Raw genomic sequence first — 18,348 nt, forward strand, 5'->3', positions numbered from 1 at the left:
CCATTCTGCTACACCATCAAAAGCAGCAGCTCTCCCAGGCTTCCCTTGGGAAATCCCAAAACTCATATGTAGTCCTTAAAACACAGCTGCCAGGTCCCTGAGCTAGTTATGGGGAATGATGCCATACAGAATAACCCTCGTTTTTCCAATTTAGGAAAAGGAAACTGTATTGCTTCTACACTTCGGCTGCTGCAGAGAACCTACAGGAAAAAGGCTTACTAAGGGTGACTGTTTCACAAATCTACATCCAGCTCTGGATGTGAGCCCATCTATCTTCACGTATAAGCACTTGTTTCTTCCACACAAGAGTTCTTCTCACCAAACATACAGTCTCAGGCATGAATAACTCCGTATCTTGTGCAACTGTACAATATTTGCAGTTGAAAATTAACCAAGTGTTATTGAAACTAGAAACAAACCAAGTGTCTCCTAAAATTTAAAGATAAAGAATCAAAATGTCAAGGGATTTTTCAAAGGATGGACTCATGGCTCTAAAGTAAACCTTAGAGAGTGAATTTAATTTGACTGCCTTTCAGGTCTGTAATTCAAGTTACACTCACATGTTGTACAGCTTATCTATCTGAACACAGCATTAGATGTTGTTGCCTTAGGCTGAACTAAGGTGAACACAGAAAAGTGATTCCAAAAACTTATGGTTAAATTTTTAGTGTTCTGCCATACATAATTTACCAAACTCTCCTTGTAATAATAAACACGCAATTCAAGGGAGAGGTTCCCAAAGAAGCAATTCTGATTTATGATTTTCAGATACATTCCCATGTCAATCCAAAGTATGATGAAAACTGTTGCTAAAAAGTTACAAGTGACTCTCTTCAATCTTAAACAATATCCTTTTCTGCCTTCACTCAGTTTCTGAAGTAAGGTCAGTAGCAATGACTCAGAGTCAAGATATTACCATGTTCTCCCTACTGATTTCTAGGACTTAGAATAATTCTAAAATAGGTGGGGTTTTCCCTTTAAAATTAGCCCTATCAGCAGAATACCCGTTCACACAGAATTGAGATCTGTCTGATTCATGAAGAACAGTCAGAAAGTAACTCTTCTAAAACCTGAATGACATTTGACTGCTCCAAGATATTCCCCTCCCTTAGAAATTTAGCAGACAGATTTTCATACTTTTTGGAAGATAATTCTGCCTGGCAGAAGCCATGTGTATAACTGGCATTTATCAACATCATACTTAATATTCCAAAAGAAGTGCTCCATCCTTCAAGAGGACATAGGCAAATTCAACGGAAGTGAAGATTTAATTTAAATAGACAAGTTCAAAACTTTTGCCTGGAGAAGACAAGTGACAAATGCTGGATTTCCAAGGCAACCGAAACATATGCTCTGGACATCACAAGCAATTCGCTGGACTTACAAAGAGGTTTCCCATTCTTTGTAAGAATATTTTCCAAGTAAAATATCTATGGAGATCATAGTTTTGAGCTTCTTAGGAAAGTTAAAAAAACCCCTAAAAGTTGCATGCAATAGAGTGAATGAAATTCAATGGTTTTTCTTAAATGACCAATAATCAAGAAAACTTGCTGCCTCTGAATTACTCTTCTAAAAGAATAGCTTCACAGTGATTAGGTTTTTCTCAGGAGAAATCCTAATTAACCCTACACTTACCATCACAGTGGTTGATCATGCCAATACATATAACAGAGCCCAAAGTCTCTGCCAGGAGAGACTGCTGGCGCAAAAGAGTGACGAAACACTAAAGGTGTCCTGTGTCCCACGGGAGACAAGTCAGTGCCATCAGCCCTGGCACACCTCCATCAGGGCCCCAGGAAGGCAGGAGGGATGTGGCTGGAGCTGCCCATCACTCACAGCCCTGGCAAGGCCCCCCTGAAGGAAGAAGAGCAGATGCTCTGCAGCCATGGGAAATGCACTGCTGGGAAGCATAGCCTGGTGGCACAGGAGAGCCTCCCAAAATTGCAAGCACCATCTGGTGTCCCATCATCCCTTACGTGGAACTCTAAAAGACTGTTCTAGAGTCTTTTAGAGTCTGGAGTAAGTTCTAGAGGCTTTTGTTTTAGGACAGTAATGGAGACTATGATCTACCAGGCATCTGTGAAAAGGACCTCTCTCTTTCTGTCTCATTTTTGATGAACTACTCCAATTCTGTTTAATTTATTTATCTACTCCCTTTAGCCAGAGGTTTATTTTGCAAACCAACAGGAAAAGGCCTAAACAAACAAGTTACAGCTACAAATGAGACTGCTGGGCCTTAATCTTCTTATAGTTTCCTGTATTTATGAAATTAAATTGCTTACTATAGTCAAACAAATCTACTTTGCCAGGTGTGTGGCAAAGGATGCCAAAAAAGATTCTATATGTTTATTTCATCACTCATAAACATTTTAACAAGCATCTAAAGTTTTAAAATGTAATGTGAAAGACACTGTGCATGTCAAGTTAGAACATCTATGAAAACACTAATGGAAATAGGAAAGGACTACTGCTACCTGGTTTTACGATTAATTTCAAAAATATAGGTTTTGTCACTGTGTCATGACACTTTGTTTTCATTTTTAATATGAAATGGTCATAAACTCAGCTTTTTTCTTTTGCTAACTGGTTCTTAAGCAGCATTATCTTTGTCAGCTGGGGATGGTGGGAGATGGTATCAAAGTTGATTATCACTGCTGTCAGATATCTGGAGTTATTATGCACTCAGAATAAGCTAATACTCCAAGTTGTTTATACACAGGAACAAAAAGAAAGCAAAGTGGATGAAAAAGTTGGTAGTACCAGTCCGTGGCACTTCACTATTAAATTCAACTGAGTTAGAATATCACTTCAGATATTCATGTTTATGCAAATGTGTGTGCATGGTCATATGGACATATGCATGTGCATATGAAATACAAACAGCGATCACATCCAGTTCCATTTCTCTATTACTCTATTTAAATATTAAGTTTTAAGAGATGGATTTATTGAATTCCTGTAAGAGATTCTTTAATGATTCTATGTTTCTTTTCATCAGTAGTCTCCTCCCTAGGATAAAAACCAAATTTTATATGCATAGCTAGAATTCCTTAAACTTATTTAAAGCTGCTTTAAATTAATAGTAAATTTAAAATTAAACCCTGAAATTCTTTACTGTCAGTTTTCACTCTCTTTGTCCTTCAGTGACTCAAGTAATTGTGTGGGAAGATAAAACAAATGCCTTTTCCACAGTACAGAGCATATGGCTTCATGAACAACAGATCTGTACAGATAGAAGTTTCACATTGATTTAGCTTTTACTGAACAATAAAAGTGTTTTTCAAGCTTTATGGACACCATCAATTCTATTTTGCTTATCACTGAGTAAAGCAAACATCTTGGTAAGTCTGCCAAAATAACACCAAAAAAGTACATCCTTATTTTCCCCTGCACTGTCTTGCTCTAAAGAAGAACTAAGAAGAAAAAACCCAAATGATATGATATTTTCATTTGCACTTAGCAACATTTTTTTTTTTTTAACAGATCATTACTCTTCAGTTTTAGGGACCTCAAGATATATCAAAGAGAACAAACAAACAAACAAACAAACAAAAAAAAAAAAAAAAAAAAAAAAAAAAAAGGAAATTAAAAAAACTCCAACCCCACACAACTCATGGTGGACTTCTTACTTTTTCTATTGATGCTATTTCACTTTGCACATATTGTAGAAAAGGGACTAGAATGAGATGGTTCATGTGCCTGGAAAAGTTGTCTCAAACATTAAACTATTTTCTATGACACAAAATACTTTGATTTTTTTAGAAGCTGAAACACTATCAGAGAAAGAGACTGAGATTTGAATCCAAAGTTCTAACATCATTCTTTGGTCATCTAGGTTATTTTCAAGACATTTTAAAATTTTAGACTTGCTTGCTGTATGAACCGGGAACTCTACAGGCTACAATGGAATGAAGAACAAAATGCAAAAATGCAAAAATGTGTTAAGAGCGATTTGCAACCCTTTCCAAATATCTGAATGTAACCAATAAAATAAAAAGAAAACAAACCCAAACCAAACCAACCAACCAACTAAAAAAAACCCCAAAAAAAAAAAAAAAAAAAAAAAAAAAAACAAAAAAAAACAGCTTAAAAGTTTGACATTCTCTCCTACTTTACAATTTTTATATGCAAGTAAACATTCTATAGCATAATCACTGCAATGCCCCATGGCTTACTGCTTTGGAAAAACTAAGTTCCTTTCAGCTCCCTAGCTTGGTTTGTGAAAGTTTGTGCAATCACACATACACAAATGAGTTCAATGCTCAGACAGCTCCACTTATATTATTTTCCTGAATGTCTTCTACATTTGTCGCATCTCAAAAACATATCTGGTTGGAATTAAACGAAGGAAAAAAAGAGGAAAAAAAATTCCAATATAACTAAATTAATCCATTGAAATGTATTGTAGAACCCAGACTGCCATAAAAGGTCCTTTCATACTTCAAAGAACAACTTCAATAATCAAAACATTTACAATTGCCAATTATATGCAAAGAATGTAGCACTTTTTAGCTTGTGAAATTTATTTTAACGTCTTATAGTAGAGTTCATACATATTTTTCAGTGTTATTCTTCCCCAAAGCTCCTCAGATTTGGACTCGGTCACAAATGTGTGTGGGTGGAAGAATCCATCCATTTTGCTTACAGTGTAGCACTTGAACCACAGGCTGCAAAACTACAAACTTTTACGTCAGCTAACAATGTCATGCCAAAGTGTGGAGCTGTTAGTGGTTTACTTCTGGTCTTCTCTGACATCATCAACTTATTTCAAATACGCTTTTACACACATACTTAAGTAAAGAGTGTCATATCTCAGCGTGGGTGTGTTTGGGATTTTGTAAGCTAACTCTCTGATGGACATTGCAGTACATTACAATGACACGCTTTGAACTGTACAAAAGGAATGGTTTGGCAACATCCCCACAAACATACTATTAAGGCCAGTTCCGTAAGCTCCTTGTAGTCTATTTACATTACAAAGTACGAGACAAATTCTGAATTATTTGGAGGCACGGGTTCGGCTTAACTCAGAGTGCAAATATCCTCATAATACTCATCAGTTAAATACTTGCAATATCACCACAATGCAATAAACAAGACAAGGAAAATAAATTCAATGTTATCTAGCTAGAACCTCACTACTTGAAGAACTTGAAGAAAAATGTCATATTTAAGAAGCAGTCGAATTGGTGAATACTAAATTCAAACACAGTAAAAACGGTACTGACAGAAATTCAAAGCTGCCCAATAAACTCTGAGATTGGAACATTAAAGGTAAATAACAACCGAGGAAAAATAAAAATCACTAGTTTACATCTTACCACTTCGTACTCCTCACTGCCAAACAGGAACATAGTTACTGCCCGGCAGTCTGACACCAGTTGCCCAGAGCGCCCGGTCGCCCAAAGTCAGATCTTCCAGCGCATCCTCGGCCCCGTGTCCCAGCCGGGCGGGCTTTCCCACACCTGGGCTGCTCCTGAGCCACCGGGGCGCCCGGGCATCAACTCCGAGTCTGCTGCGAGGGCCGCGGGACCGGCGGGATGGAAAACTGCGAAACTCGGCGGGCGGCAGCGGCAGCCCCGCGCCCCAACGAGCCCTGAGGGCGGGGCGGGCTGAGGGACGGGGCGGGAGCCGCGGCCGGGGCCGGGCGGAGCGGGGCGGGCTGAGGGACAGGATGGGACGGGACGGGGCGGCGCGGGCAGCGGGACGGGACAGGACGGGACACGACGGGACGGGGCGGGGCGGGAAGCGGAGCGGGACGGGACGGGCAGCGGGACCGGGCGGCGCGGGCAGCGGGGGGCGGCAGCGCCGCGTTCCGGCCCGGCCCCGTCTGGCGCGACACGCCCGAATCGTGCGCGGGGAAAGCGCGGGCTGGGAGCGGCGAGCCCGGGAGCGGCGGCCGAGCCGCGGGGAGCTCGGTTCACACGGAGCCTTCCTGCTCTGACCGTGCTGCAGGAACCCGTGCAGCTATCTCACTATGTCTTAAAAAAGAAAAATCTCTGAAAAACAAACAAACAGCCCAGAATAGTTTCCCTCTTGCACGTTTCGCTCGCTTCCTTGCTGTCTCGCACTGATTAGTCCCGGAGTGCCCTGTAAACACGGTGTAACTTTATCTCTGTAGCACAACGGCGCCCAGGTAAATGGAAAGTGACACCGCCGCTCGCCGGGCACGGGAAGCGGATCCGACACGCGACACCGCCCCGGGACAGAACAATCCGAGCACCCGGAGCGCTCCTGGCCAACTTCTAGTCCAGGCAGAGCAGGCAAGAAAGAGTAAAAGAAGCCAAAAAGCAGGATAAAACACAACTAAAACACTTCAGAGGCTAATTCACCAACTGCATCCCCAAACTAATATTAAAACGGGGCTTAAAATTAAATCCCATTAAAGATGGTTTAGGAATATATCACAAAGTAAACCGGGCACGCAGAAATATTGCCCTCTGGGAAAGGCTGCTCTTTATAAATGAGGAAGAGGCCACCAGTCGGCATCCAGTAACACAACCCCGACCAAAACTGCTTTCCAACAGCACTATGAAACCAATCTGTTCTCAGCCCAGTCCTCTCAATTCCTTACAATTGATAATGCTGCTGGCACTATATCTTTTAACCAGAACTATACATAAACACTAAGAAAGAAATACAGAATACATAATGTCCTAAGGAGGAAATGTGTGGGTGCATGCTTGTCCATTTATATCTATAATCAAGTTAATACAATATACACAGCATCTCATGACAAGATATAGCATTGAGAACCATTTGTGCTACTCAATTTCCTTCTCTTCCACAGAAGAAAAAGAACCTCTTTCCTAACAAAAGCAGCAAATGAAGTAGTTTGAATACATTGTAAATATCTTTCCTGTTCCTTCCCCTGCATCATCCCCTGCTTATTTTAAATAGATCTTGTCTTGACTAACTCAGTTTCTTTGCGTGAGTTAGTAGGATATTCTTCTCTCAATCTGTTTTCTCTGTCAAAATAGACCTTTAGTCCTCTGTTGACTATATGTGATATGACTCATGAGTCTGGGTTTTTTACGTTCTTGTATGTATCCACAAGCAGAGTTAAACCCAAGAAAATGGTTGGAAAAGGGCAAATTAGAAATCAGAAGACATTAATTTTATTTCCAACCATATGTTTACAAAATAGCATTAGTTTAATCTGTCAGCTGAACTGGTCACTTTGCATTATATCAGTTGCAAATTACGCTTCAAACAAATAATATCATATTAGTGCATTCTCATAGCATAAATAAACCATGAGCCATTCCTGCATGGAGGCTAACAGGCATCAGACACCTCTGCTGGAATGTAATAACCACTTGTCCAACTTGGTTGCTCCTATTGATGCTGAATGAGTGTGGTCACACACTTATTAGCTTTAATGTAATTGCCTAAGCACAGTGTTTTTAGTGTGAAACCACACCTGTCAATACTGGCAAAGCCAGTGTCATCACACATTACTTTGCTTGTCTGATACAGCCCTTGTAAGCAATTGAAATTTGGGTGCCATAGCTTGATTGCTCCCTCTTGGATATGGCTCTCACAACCAATTTGGAAACAAAAAACAAAAAACAAAACAAAACAAAACAAAACAAAACAAAACAAAAAAAAAAAAAAAAAAAAAAAAAAACCCCAACCTCAAACCAACAGGAATGTTACGAGTACCCTTAACATCAAAAATAAGGAAAACATATTGCTTTCTATGTAATAAAAATTACGATTTTTTAAAAAATAATTTCATCACCTCCTGTACTTTTGGAATGAATATGAAATCAGGGAGGATTGCAGTTCACATATACTCAACAGAGACTTAGGGCATTATTCAGGCTGTCACCATAAGTGACTTTCATGTCACAAGTAATTCTCACTACAGACAGCACAAGCAGCCAGAGTCTGGCAGCTTGGACAGTAAATAAGCTGAATTGCTCATTGCTCTCTTGAATTGAAACATCATGACAGGTACCAAAGTCTGTCTCAGGGCTCCACAAAGCAAATTTACATATAGCTTTTATGGTTCAAGAATTAAAAGTCTGCAAAAATGCCACCCCTGTTGAGGGTGTTTAAACTCAGCAGTGCTGGATGACCTGTGCTCCTCCCCCAGCTAAGTGACAGCACAGGGGTTTTGCTGCACATCATTTCCCCAGTAGCTTAGTGTGGCAAGGGATTGGCCAGACGAGGGTGGGCAGAGTCTCACCAGTGCTGACACTTGCAGACACAATGCCATGGTCCACACACAAAGAGTGAGCAGAGAAGTGGAGATGGAGGACTGCGAGGGGGCTGTGGAGAGGGAGAGAGAGGTTGGAAAAAGGAATCTGTGAACAATGGGGCTGGAGAGGTGGTGGGATGGTAAAAGCAGAAAACCAGAGTGCAGAACAAGGATGGATGGAAGCAATGTGACCCACAGAGAGGTGAGTCTAGAAGCCAGGCTAGTAGACAGGAATTAAGGTTATGCAAGAAAAACGTTCATGGCAGGCAGGGAGCACAATAGGATTTGAAAAGGCCTTCATAGAGACAGCTGGCTACCTGACTAGCCTAAAGCTAAGAGGTAACCAATAAGGAGTGGAATGGTGTTGACCAGGACAAAAATGCTGAGATGGGATGCCTGGGCAGAACTGACTAATCAAGCAAATATGGGCCATTGGAAATCCTGTAAGTTGGAGACTGCAGCAAGAGACAAAGTTGCTATTCTATTTTTGGGATAGAATGGAACTGGGATTAAGGCAGAAAATGTCAAAGGCACAGAAATAGGTCTAAAAATATGGTAGGTAGAAACAAAGCTAACGGTGGAACTGATCCTCTCCCAAGGTGTCACTTTCCAGCAGGACATGTTCTTACGGACGTGTGACAGAGAGCTACACCAATGTGACTTGATGAAGACTGGGCCTTAAGAACCAGCATTTTAATTTTCTTTCAGACTAAAAAAAAACAAAATACTGCTACTGTCACAACAGTCTGAAATGATGAAGTAAATCACAAGGATTAAGTAAATCAGTGTATACAAGCATGCTTAAAGTAGCTCTTACTCATCTGTGGAAGCCAAGACAGCAATAGTAATATTAATCATGTGTTAACAGAGGCAAACGGTACAAACACAGGTGTGTCAATATGTGTGGACTTTGTTTTCCCTGATTGCTTCCCTAAATTTTGTTCCTTTCATAAAAATCTGTTAAGGTGTATAGTATCTAGTGGAAGGGGAGTAAAGAAGACAGAGTCAGACTCTTCTCAGTGACTCTTAAAGAAAAGGCAAAAAGCAATGAGTACTGATTGAAATATAGGAAAATATATTTGAACACAGTGAATATTTTTTTGCATTATAGGGTTTGTTTTGTTGGAATTTTTTATTTTACTGTGAGAGTGAGAGAGCACTGGCGCAGATTGCCCAGGGAGGCTGTGAAGTCTCAATCCCTTTAGACAGTCAAAAGCCATCTGAACATGGTCTTGGATTACCAGCTCTAGGTGGCCTTGCTCTGAGCAGGTAGCTGGAATAGCTCAAGAAGTTTGTTTTTACTTCAACCACTCTGTGAAACTGTAAAAAATTAATTTAAAATTATCTGATTCACATCCATATTTTAGGGATTCCATCTCTCCATTTTAATTTACAAGGATTAAGGATAATGACTTTTCAGATTGTCAAAGAGAATAGCATTTAACTCTGGTATTTAAACCCTGACCCATGTCTTTTAAGCATAGCTATGAACTGTCTACACTATAAATAGCTTTGTATATCATAGTACTTCAACACAGTGCCTTTGGGAAAACAAACAGAAAAAAATGCTGACATGGTTGTCAAGGTTAATAGACTAAACAGACCTTTCTTGATAAACAAGAATCTTTCAGCTTGTATCCAACAGTAACATCTTTTTCTTTGGGAACTCTAATAGAAAGCAATTGATTCTCTCTTACCTAATTCAGATTCAAATTCAAATCCTGGTGAAGAATGTCAACAGCTTGTAACTCCTTTACAAAGCTAGCAACAAGAATTGTCTCTTGTAAATGTGAATGCTTCATGGTAAAGGAACTTTTGGCAAAAAAACTCTGAATAAGCTGTTCCCTCTCAGATATGAAAGAGCAAGAGCTATTTCACTCTAATTACCCTGCATCCAAACTATCCCATTCTATCCCATCCCACACCAGCACTGAGTAATTTCTTAACAAGATTATTTATATGTGAAAATTATGATTAGCAACTAATTTTTTAGTTTTTCCTATGAATTTTAGCTCTCCCATTGATTTTCTCCCATAGGGGTCACTCTGTGAGCAACACACTTCAAGCAACATAAATTTTCAGGAGTGTTACTGCCCTGAAAGAGCTACAGCATGGATCTGAAGCCCAGACTGCCTTGTTCCTCTGGGCATCAGCAAATTTAGAAGAATAGGTCTTTTCCAGTCTATCTCATTGCCACTGCAACGCTCTGAATGCTGTGTGATGGTGACTGCAGGGTCTCAGCAATTAAGAACAACTGAAATAAGACTCCACATTCTAAGAAACATCCAAGTGTTTTATGAAAATGGTAGGACTTTCTCAGAAAGGAAGGCTGACAGCATGTTAACCCAGAAGAGTTAAAAGCTTGCTCATAGCACCAGTTGCTCAGACACTTTCATGGCACCTTAAGTAATTCAGTTGGAGTTTCCCAGACTCCTGCTAAGCACCTCTATTTGTGTGTTGGGGGTAGGCAAGGAGAAGGATGGTAGGGCCAGAACACAATTTGGACCACTTCCTTCTCTTGAATGATACATTCCTTCCTTTTAAAATCATCCCTCAAAAGAAATAGTATGGTTTGGGGCAAGTTAAAAGAGGTTTGTTTGGGGGTTTTTTGTTTAATTTTCATATCAGCAGAAGTGATGGGCAGCATCCCTGAACATGGTGCAGATTCCAAATTATATGGTGCAAATTCAAGTTACACTGCATTCATTTCCAGATGACTTTGTATTTCTTCTCTGAATTTATCCATTTTACATCCAACCACAGAATAAAAATCCATCTCCTTCCATAAAATTCCATGCATCATGTAGGATGCTTATAATTCTCCCTTACAGATGGTGTACATATGAAAGAAGGTTGTTCAGTAAAATTTTATTCTGTGAGATTTAATTTTTGTATATAATAAACCAGTGTCAACTGATTCAAGATGCAATAATGAAACACTTCCTTAAGATTAATGTCACATCTTAAATCTCAAAACCAAGCTTCAAATGAATGAATAATAAAATCTCAAAGTATGCCCATGGAAGTACTGGAATGCTATATAAATTTTATTTTTAAACATTAAAGCTGCTTATCATTTCTAGATTGTTATTGGTTATTATGGTTACCATTCTCTAACACAATCCAATCTGCCTGCACTTTTCTATTTCGGGCTACAGCAGTGATAACAGCAGACTTAACTTCTCAACTTGCAAACATACATTAGGGGCACAAGCTATCTCCTGCTGCACTGAGAGATAACGTGAGTATGTTCTCAGAGTGTCACAGAAATAACAAGCTGCTGTTCCCCCTGCAGTCAGATGTTAAAACATTTGATCCAACTCCCAATGAGTGTCAGGAACACAGCATGTTTGAAAACATTTGTATTACAGATACATAATACAGATCTCTGTTGTGTTACGAATCCTCTACATCACGGAGATATTGGAGAGGTGCTATAAATGCTGTGAAGTTGGAAAATCTGCCCATAGGTGATTGTTCCCATGTGTGGGCAAGATATTTTATTTTTATTTTTTACATGTGATGTAGAGTCATGTGGAACATTGTCTTCTTAAAGCCTTGCTGCAGTGAAACACAGAGGACAGGGAGAGACAAAGAACAATTCAAGTGCTCAACATGTTGTTGCTGGTCTAGGACGGTCACAGAAGTCACCTGCAGCTGAATGTGCTGCTAAATACTTCTGAAACAGCAGTAAATTCTGCCACAGCTTTAAGTGCTTGGAAGTGCTTGGATATTTAAAAAACTAATACCCTGAGTACTAAAAAGGAGGTAATGTTCACTTTGCTATATGTATTAATTGCAAAAAGGGATTAATTTACTTTTGATTAATATACTTTTGAGCACAAGAATATCAATAAAAGAAACAACCTTCACAGAGAACACTTAATATCTTGAAGTAGAATATATAAAACTTACACAACACTGTAGAAACAGCTTGTGCTGGCTATTTTTTCCTTAAAAAATACAACTTTCCACTTAAAGGTTACTATTTTAATTCCATAGTGTTACCCGTACATGAATGCAACATTAAATAAATGGGGTTTTTAATGTCAGTGAAAGGCTTTCACCTCTCACACTCAGCTCTTGGCTGCTTCTGGGGGCACTGAAATATTTCAAGTTGCCATGGGCAGCTCCATCATGGCCAGGTGCCATGATTGTCCAGAGCTGGAGACTCAGGAATAACTTTGGTTTGTAGCTGTGCACAGGAGCTATCCCAGACTAGTTGGAATATTACCCTCTGGCCACATCCCCATCCTGAAAACTGTGATTCACTTACAGGTTGTCCTCTGGGACAATTGCTGTGCAATTCCATACTCAGGACATTAACTTAGTAACTGATAGTTCATGGAGGAGATATCTGAGCCCCTATGCCTTTAAAATGATTTTGGCTTTTAAAATGTCCAGCCATCTCTCAAAATCACATTTATAGAAGCACTTGTAAAATTTGTGCTCTTGATACCTCCAAATTCTGTTCTCATTTAAAACAAAAATAAAATAAAAAAAAATATTTTTAAAATATAAAGAAAATAAAATGCATCTAACCAGGACAGCCACAACAGCAGACCACAGGAGTCATTTTGTCTCACTCTGCCTTTGCTTATGCATTTTTGGCACAAGCCATCACTTCACAATCCCATCAATTTAAATTATTGATTATCACCAAACGTTGTGGTTTCTTGGCCTCATCACTTCTTGAAATCTCATTTCCCATTTCTCATTTTTACTGTTTTTGAAACCTCTAATATTTCTGATGGTCACAGTTTTGCAATCCTAAAATATGGTTTAATTATATTTAATTTTTGATGGACTAGCTTGTGCAATTTAACAAGCTCCAGTGAAACGAGTTCTGGTGAAATGTGAAAGCTGGAAAACTTGTCTCTGCAGAAAGGACTATTTATCTCTTGGGACCCACTTCAGAGCTCAAAATAGGAATTAAGTCAAATTTAGGCAGCATATGTGCTGCTGTAATGGCTCTCTCACCTATGAGACTGGGTGTCACCCTGGCACAGCAGAAATGTACTTCAGTTTAACAAGCAGAAAGCCAGATGTGTAACCCTGGACAGGAACTCGCAGTGTGTTGCAGAGAAAACATGGCCAGAGGAATCAGCATGTCAGCTAAGCAGAGACAGCAGTTTGCAATGCAAGGGATCAAATAAGTGCAGTAAGTTTCTCCTTACAGGGAATTAATGCAATGTGTTACAACAACATGTTCAGGACTGCCCTGATGAGATGCATCATGAAGGTAAGGTACTTTCAGTCAATCTTCCTTGTCCACTCAAATTAACAGGATCTTGTTAGCAGACAGTAAATAGGTGAATAATTGGAGAGAGTAAGAAGGTGCAAAGTTCTTTCCTCTTCTACATTGAAATGACTTTTTTTCCTCAGTTATAATATAGATATAACTTTAAAATGTAAAAAAATGTGATTTTTCAATTGCATCTTTCTGTATTGCACATTTTTTCCCCTCCACTTGCCACAATCCCTGATCAGTGTTCATAAAAAGAATGCTCTGAACAGTCTGGTTCCCCCATGCTGACAGCACTGATCCATGCATCCAAGCAAAGAGCATATCTCAAACAGCATTTCTGTGTGGGGCTCTTCTCTGTCCAAAACTGTAGGACTTTCATACTCCGAGAAAGGCATTCAGCCATGTTCTACATCCTGACTAGAGTTTTAAAGGTGAACCTGTTCCTGTGTTTCAGAAGTCATCCTCCACTACCTTTTATAGGTTCAAATCTATGATACTAAGGTGCGTTGGATAAGGATTTCTGAAGTCACTGAGAAACTCCTCCTAAGTACAAAAAAATTGCTAGACATTTGATTTAACATGTGGGAAAAAGTAATAATATAAGAATTCTCATCAAATCCATAAATGTTGATCTTTATATGGAAGCAACCTATAAAAAGACAGTATTTTGAATTCCAAGATGCAATAATTTCTTCTGTCATAAATTCATAAAACTGAACCTAAATTGTATATTGTTGTCCATGACATGAAGAGAATAATGGATTTACACCGAACCAGCATCAATGCAGAAAGCGGCTTTTAAAATTTAAGAAGGAAATTATTCTCTCAAGTAGTTCAGTTCTGACACCTTGAACTTCTCCTAAAATAAAATACTTCTGTCGTTACAAGGCTGGTTGCTTTGTTTATGTCTCTACAAGTTCTAGTGAAGCTGGGAGATCCATGTGACATCAAAGTGATAGAACCTGCTCACATTTTTGTGACAGAAAACATTCAGCCAGAAATTATCATGATGTCCTAGGAACTCACTGATTCATTCTGAATTTTGCAGGAAGTTACCAATGTGCTTAGTTTGAAAGGGCTTTTCCAGCATTCCATTATAGCATCAACTATTCAAACCATTATGTAATCAAGCATTAACCTGTTTCTCACACGCCAACATGACCCTGTTTCCAAGACAAACTGGAAATATTGATGAAAAGCAATATTTTAGAACTTAAAAAATTACTTTTTCCAATGCCTTCCTCTATGTATTGAAAGTTTCTTGAGAGCAAATATTGAAGAGATGACTCTTTCAAATAATACTATACTTTGAAAATACTTGTTTCATTGTTAGCTCATAGATAAGACTTCATCACTTTACAAGAACAATAAAGTATATTCAAATGTAACACGAAGAAAACCAACCAGAACCTTTCAAATAAATATCAGTCACTTAATGTTGCTTAAACAAATAGGCAAATTCATAGCATCATGGAATATTTTGTGTGGGAAAGGACCTTCAAAGGTGCTTTAGTCCACACTCAATTGTAAGGCTTTTCATTAGAGAGAAAATTGTAAAGCCCAAGCATGTTTTGGTCACAGATATTTTCAAGGAAACTCTCTCCTGCTGAAGTGAGCTGCTGAAATGTGCGCTTAAGACAGTGGGAATTGCACAGAAATGATAATACATACTTGACTAAGGACTTTGTCAAACTGAGAAGGCACCAAAAAAATTACTGTGTCTGTAAGCCAGTTTTTCTACAGGCATCCTTTGATCTGCACGAGCATACTCAAAGTGAAATTTAGCTTTTATATCTAACAGTCCTTTAATATTATATTTTCTTCTGATAGTAATAATATTCTACCATTACCATTAACTAGCCAGCTAGTAATTTTTAAGTGATTCATATTATAAATCATCAACCTGAAAGCATCCTTTCATCAGCTTCAGAGCACTCAGAAAAAAAATAGATGTTTATACCCAGTAAAATACTGCAAAATGCAATGTATCGTTAATGAGCTGAAGAAAAAAAGTTGTTTAGTGACAGCAGAAGTAATGAAGCTTGGGTTCCCACACACACCTCCACAATACTTTCAGCTCTCTCTCATTTTCCCTACACACCACATGCTCTGTACCCTCAGCTCCCCTCCCCTCCCCTCCCTGAACTTCTCTTCCCTTTCCATGAGCTGAACAGGAGTGATGATTTGTTTGCTCTGTTGCAAAGTTAAAGTTGTGCTTCTCAGCTGGATGGATACTGTCTTCCAGATGCCAGAAGAGGCCAGAGAGTTCTGTACATCTCCCACGCTGGCACACAGAGGAAATGGCTTTAGCAGCTCCTCCAGCCCCCAAGAACTCCTGCTATAATCACTCAGTGCTTCTGAGACCTCTGCAAGGCTGGTTTAAATCGGCCACTGAAGTTCCTGAGAAGCACAACTAACAGATGGAAAGTGGGATTGCATAAATCTTGTCTTAGGAAATAAACCTAAGAAATCAGAGCTGTTATACAAAGACTGTCCGTACGCTTTAATACTCAGCAGCTTGTTTAAATATAAGCTGATGCCATGAGCAGCAATGTAAATTTCTGACATTTAATCTGTAGAAAATTTTCAAATCATCATTGTCTCAGAGCATGGGTTGCACTTACTAAGCAGTTACTAGTACAGTATAAACCACAGGCTTTTGTGTCATGTACATGCAGTACCAGTGGCACAAAAAAAATTTGTAAATAAATGGTGCACTTATAACAAGAGACTTTAGGGATCAATGATTAAAATATTGCAAACATTTATATATTCATTTGTACTTAGCCTATTTTCAAAATTCTGACATCTTCTGTATTTTGGCCCAGAGCAACAAAATAAATAAATATTTTGTTAAAAAAGTAAAAATAAAACATCCAGTGGTTTAATAGCCTATAAAATGGATATCTGAATGCAACTGAAGTTTCAAAGCAATTCACATCCTGTTCTTTAACACCTCTTTTTTTTTTTTTTTTTTTTTTTTTTTTTTTTTTTTTTTTTTTTTGTGGCCGCTTCACACCAGGGATCCTGGGAACCAAATAGCAAAATTTGCCCTTTCAAGTTTATGAATTCCTAGGCTTGTTCACTGCAATTTGAAAACTGAATAAAAAATATTAGCAGCAAATATACATTTCACTGATGCTAAAAATATAAATTCAGGTAAATTTGTGGAAATTGGAAAAAGGCAGGGTGCCACTTCTCTGCATAGAGAGTGAGGTAAGGACAAAATATCCTTATGCTTTCTGACAGTTACTGAAGTTTCCGTACTTCAGAATTTCTGTGTTACAATGATTGTTGGTGGTGAAAACATGTCAGTGGTTATGCAGTAAGTAATTGTTTATTTCATCTTACTATTTTAACATTTTAATTAACTTGAACACATCAGGGGTCAACATGTTCCAAGGGACATATCTGGAAATTTAGAAAAATGTACCCATAAAGTAGTTGACTGAATTTCTGGTCAATTATAAAATTTGAATTTACTTTTGATGCAACCAATGCCAAAAACTATCATCAATAATAAAATTATTTCATTATTCATGCCAACAATATGAAAGTTCTCAAGCTGTATCTCTTCTTTAACCTCCTCAATTACTTTCCTCCTAGATATTTCAACAATTTGTTTTTTCTATTGGATAATGTCTGAGAACTAGTACTGCTAAAAAAAATGCTAATTTGCAAGCACAGCTTCCTGTAAAATGCTTCTGAACAGGAAGCAACTACAGCCAAAATTCACATTAGCAAAGCAAAATAGCCTTGCCCTCTCAACATAACTGGAGACTTGAATAAAAACTGAGGAAACAGGAAGAGAATAGTCATCAACTATCACTTTGAAAGAATGGTTGACCAAATTCTGAGGGATCCATGTACATGGCTGAATCCCTTTACTCCTTTCCATCTGTGTTTCACTTAACTTCTCCTGCTCTTTTGCTGCTCCTCAGTTTACAAGGACTGTACATCCACACCACTCCCTGTGATTCCCTTACCCTGCCAAACAATAACTTCTTCCTCTGTCTAACAAGACCTCTATAATCATGCTAAATAGAATTTGGACTTCTTCATGATGTGATATGAGGGAAAAGCTTCCTTTTACTCTACAGACCAGATGAACACAGCTTCTCCTTGATGACATTATTTGACAACAAGTAGACAGAAAAATGAAAATGCTCCATGGAAACATGTACATCAGTTGTGCTAAGTTTCAACGTCAGATTGATTTTCTTGAAGAAAACAGTATTTTCCATTTTTATTTTTTTTTATTTTACATCAATTTTTTCACACCAAAAAAATCTCTGTTCTGATTTCTCTCCCCCATAACTGCATCGGGGTTGTCAGAAAATCCCAACACATATTGTTTATCAGAACTCTTAATAATTGCTTGTATATGAATTAGAACACAAAGACTTAAGCGTTTTACTATATTAATTAGATAAGAAAAGACTAAAGGCAGCTATAGCTATGGTTGAACTCGATGATTATAAGGGTCTTTTCCAAGCTAAATCGTTCTGTGATTCTATTAGTAGCAGATTTCTACTATTCTGAACATACATGTCAAAAATAATTCCAGTGGAATTTTGTATAGTAGTTGTAGCCTTTCCTGCTTCATGGCACACTTCCTTGTAAAATTCACTGTTACGTTACTTCCTCCACAAAAACAAGAGCATAGTCTAATTGGAGTAAAAAGAAGTTTTAAAGAAAAGCTGTCCATAAGAGGAGAACAGAATGGATATTAGCAATAACTAATCAGTTGCCTATGTGGAGATCCCTAAATAACCTGGGAATAGCAATGATCCAAATCTGATTTCATTCGAGAAAAATACTGTGGAGCAGATGTTACACAAGACAATGTGTCTGACTTCTCTCAGAACAACTCTGAAAAGCTACTGTCATGCTT

At 38.5% G+C, this 18,348-nt stretch overlaps 1 protein-coding gene across 4 annotated transcripts in view; it reads right to left on the reverse strand.

The window, feature by feature from the left end:
• The window catches only part of CACNB2 (calcium voltage-gated channel auxiliary subunit beta 2), a 247,294-nt gene that overhangs the window by 104,083 nt on the left and 124,863 nt on the right, over positions 1 to 18,348 (reverse strand). Inside the window, exon 1 of one of the 4 annotated variants that reach the window (XM_083857667.1) lies at positions 5,322 to 5,524. The exons of the other annotated variants lie outside the window; for them this stretch is intronic. Within the exon in view, the coding sequence (XP_083713793.1) occupies positions 5,322 to 5,354 (33 nt within the window). The 5' untranslated portion in view covers positions 5,355 to 5,524. Of the gene's footprint in view, positions 1 to 5,321; positions 5,525 to 18,348 lie in introns of those variants that run through there. 4 annotated transcript variants of the gene reach the window in all.

This window comes from Zosterops lateralis (assembly GCF_965231275.1).
Source record: "Zosterops lateralis genome assembly, chromosome: 1".
Taxonomy (NCBI): domain Eukaryota; kingdom Metazoa; phylum Chordata; class Aves; order Passeriformes; family Zosteropidae; genus Zosterops; species Zosterops lateralis.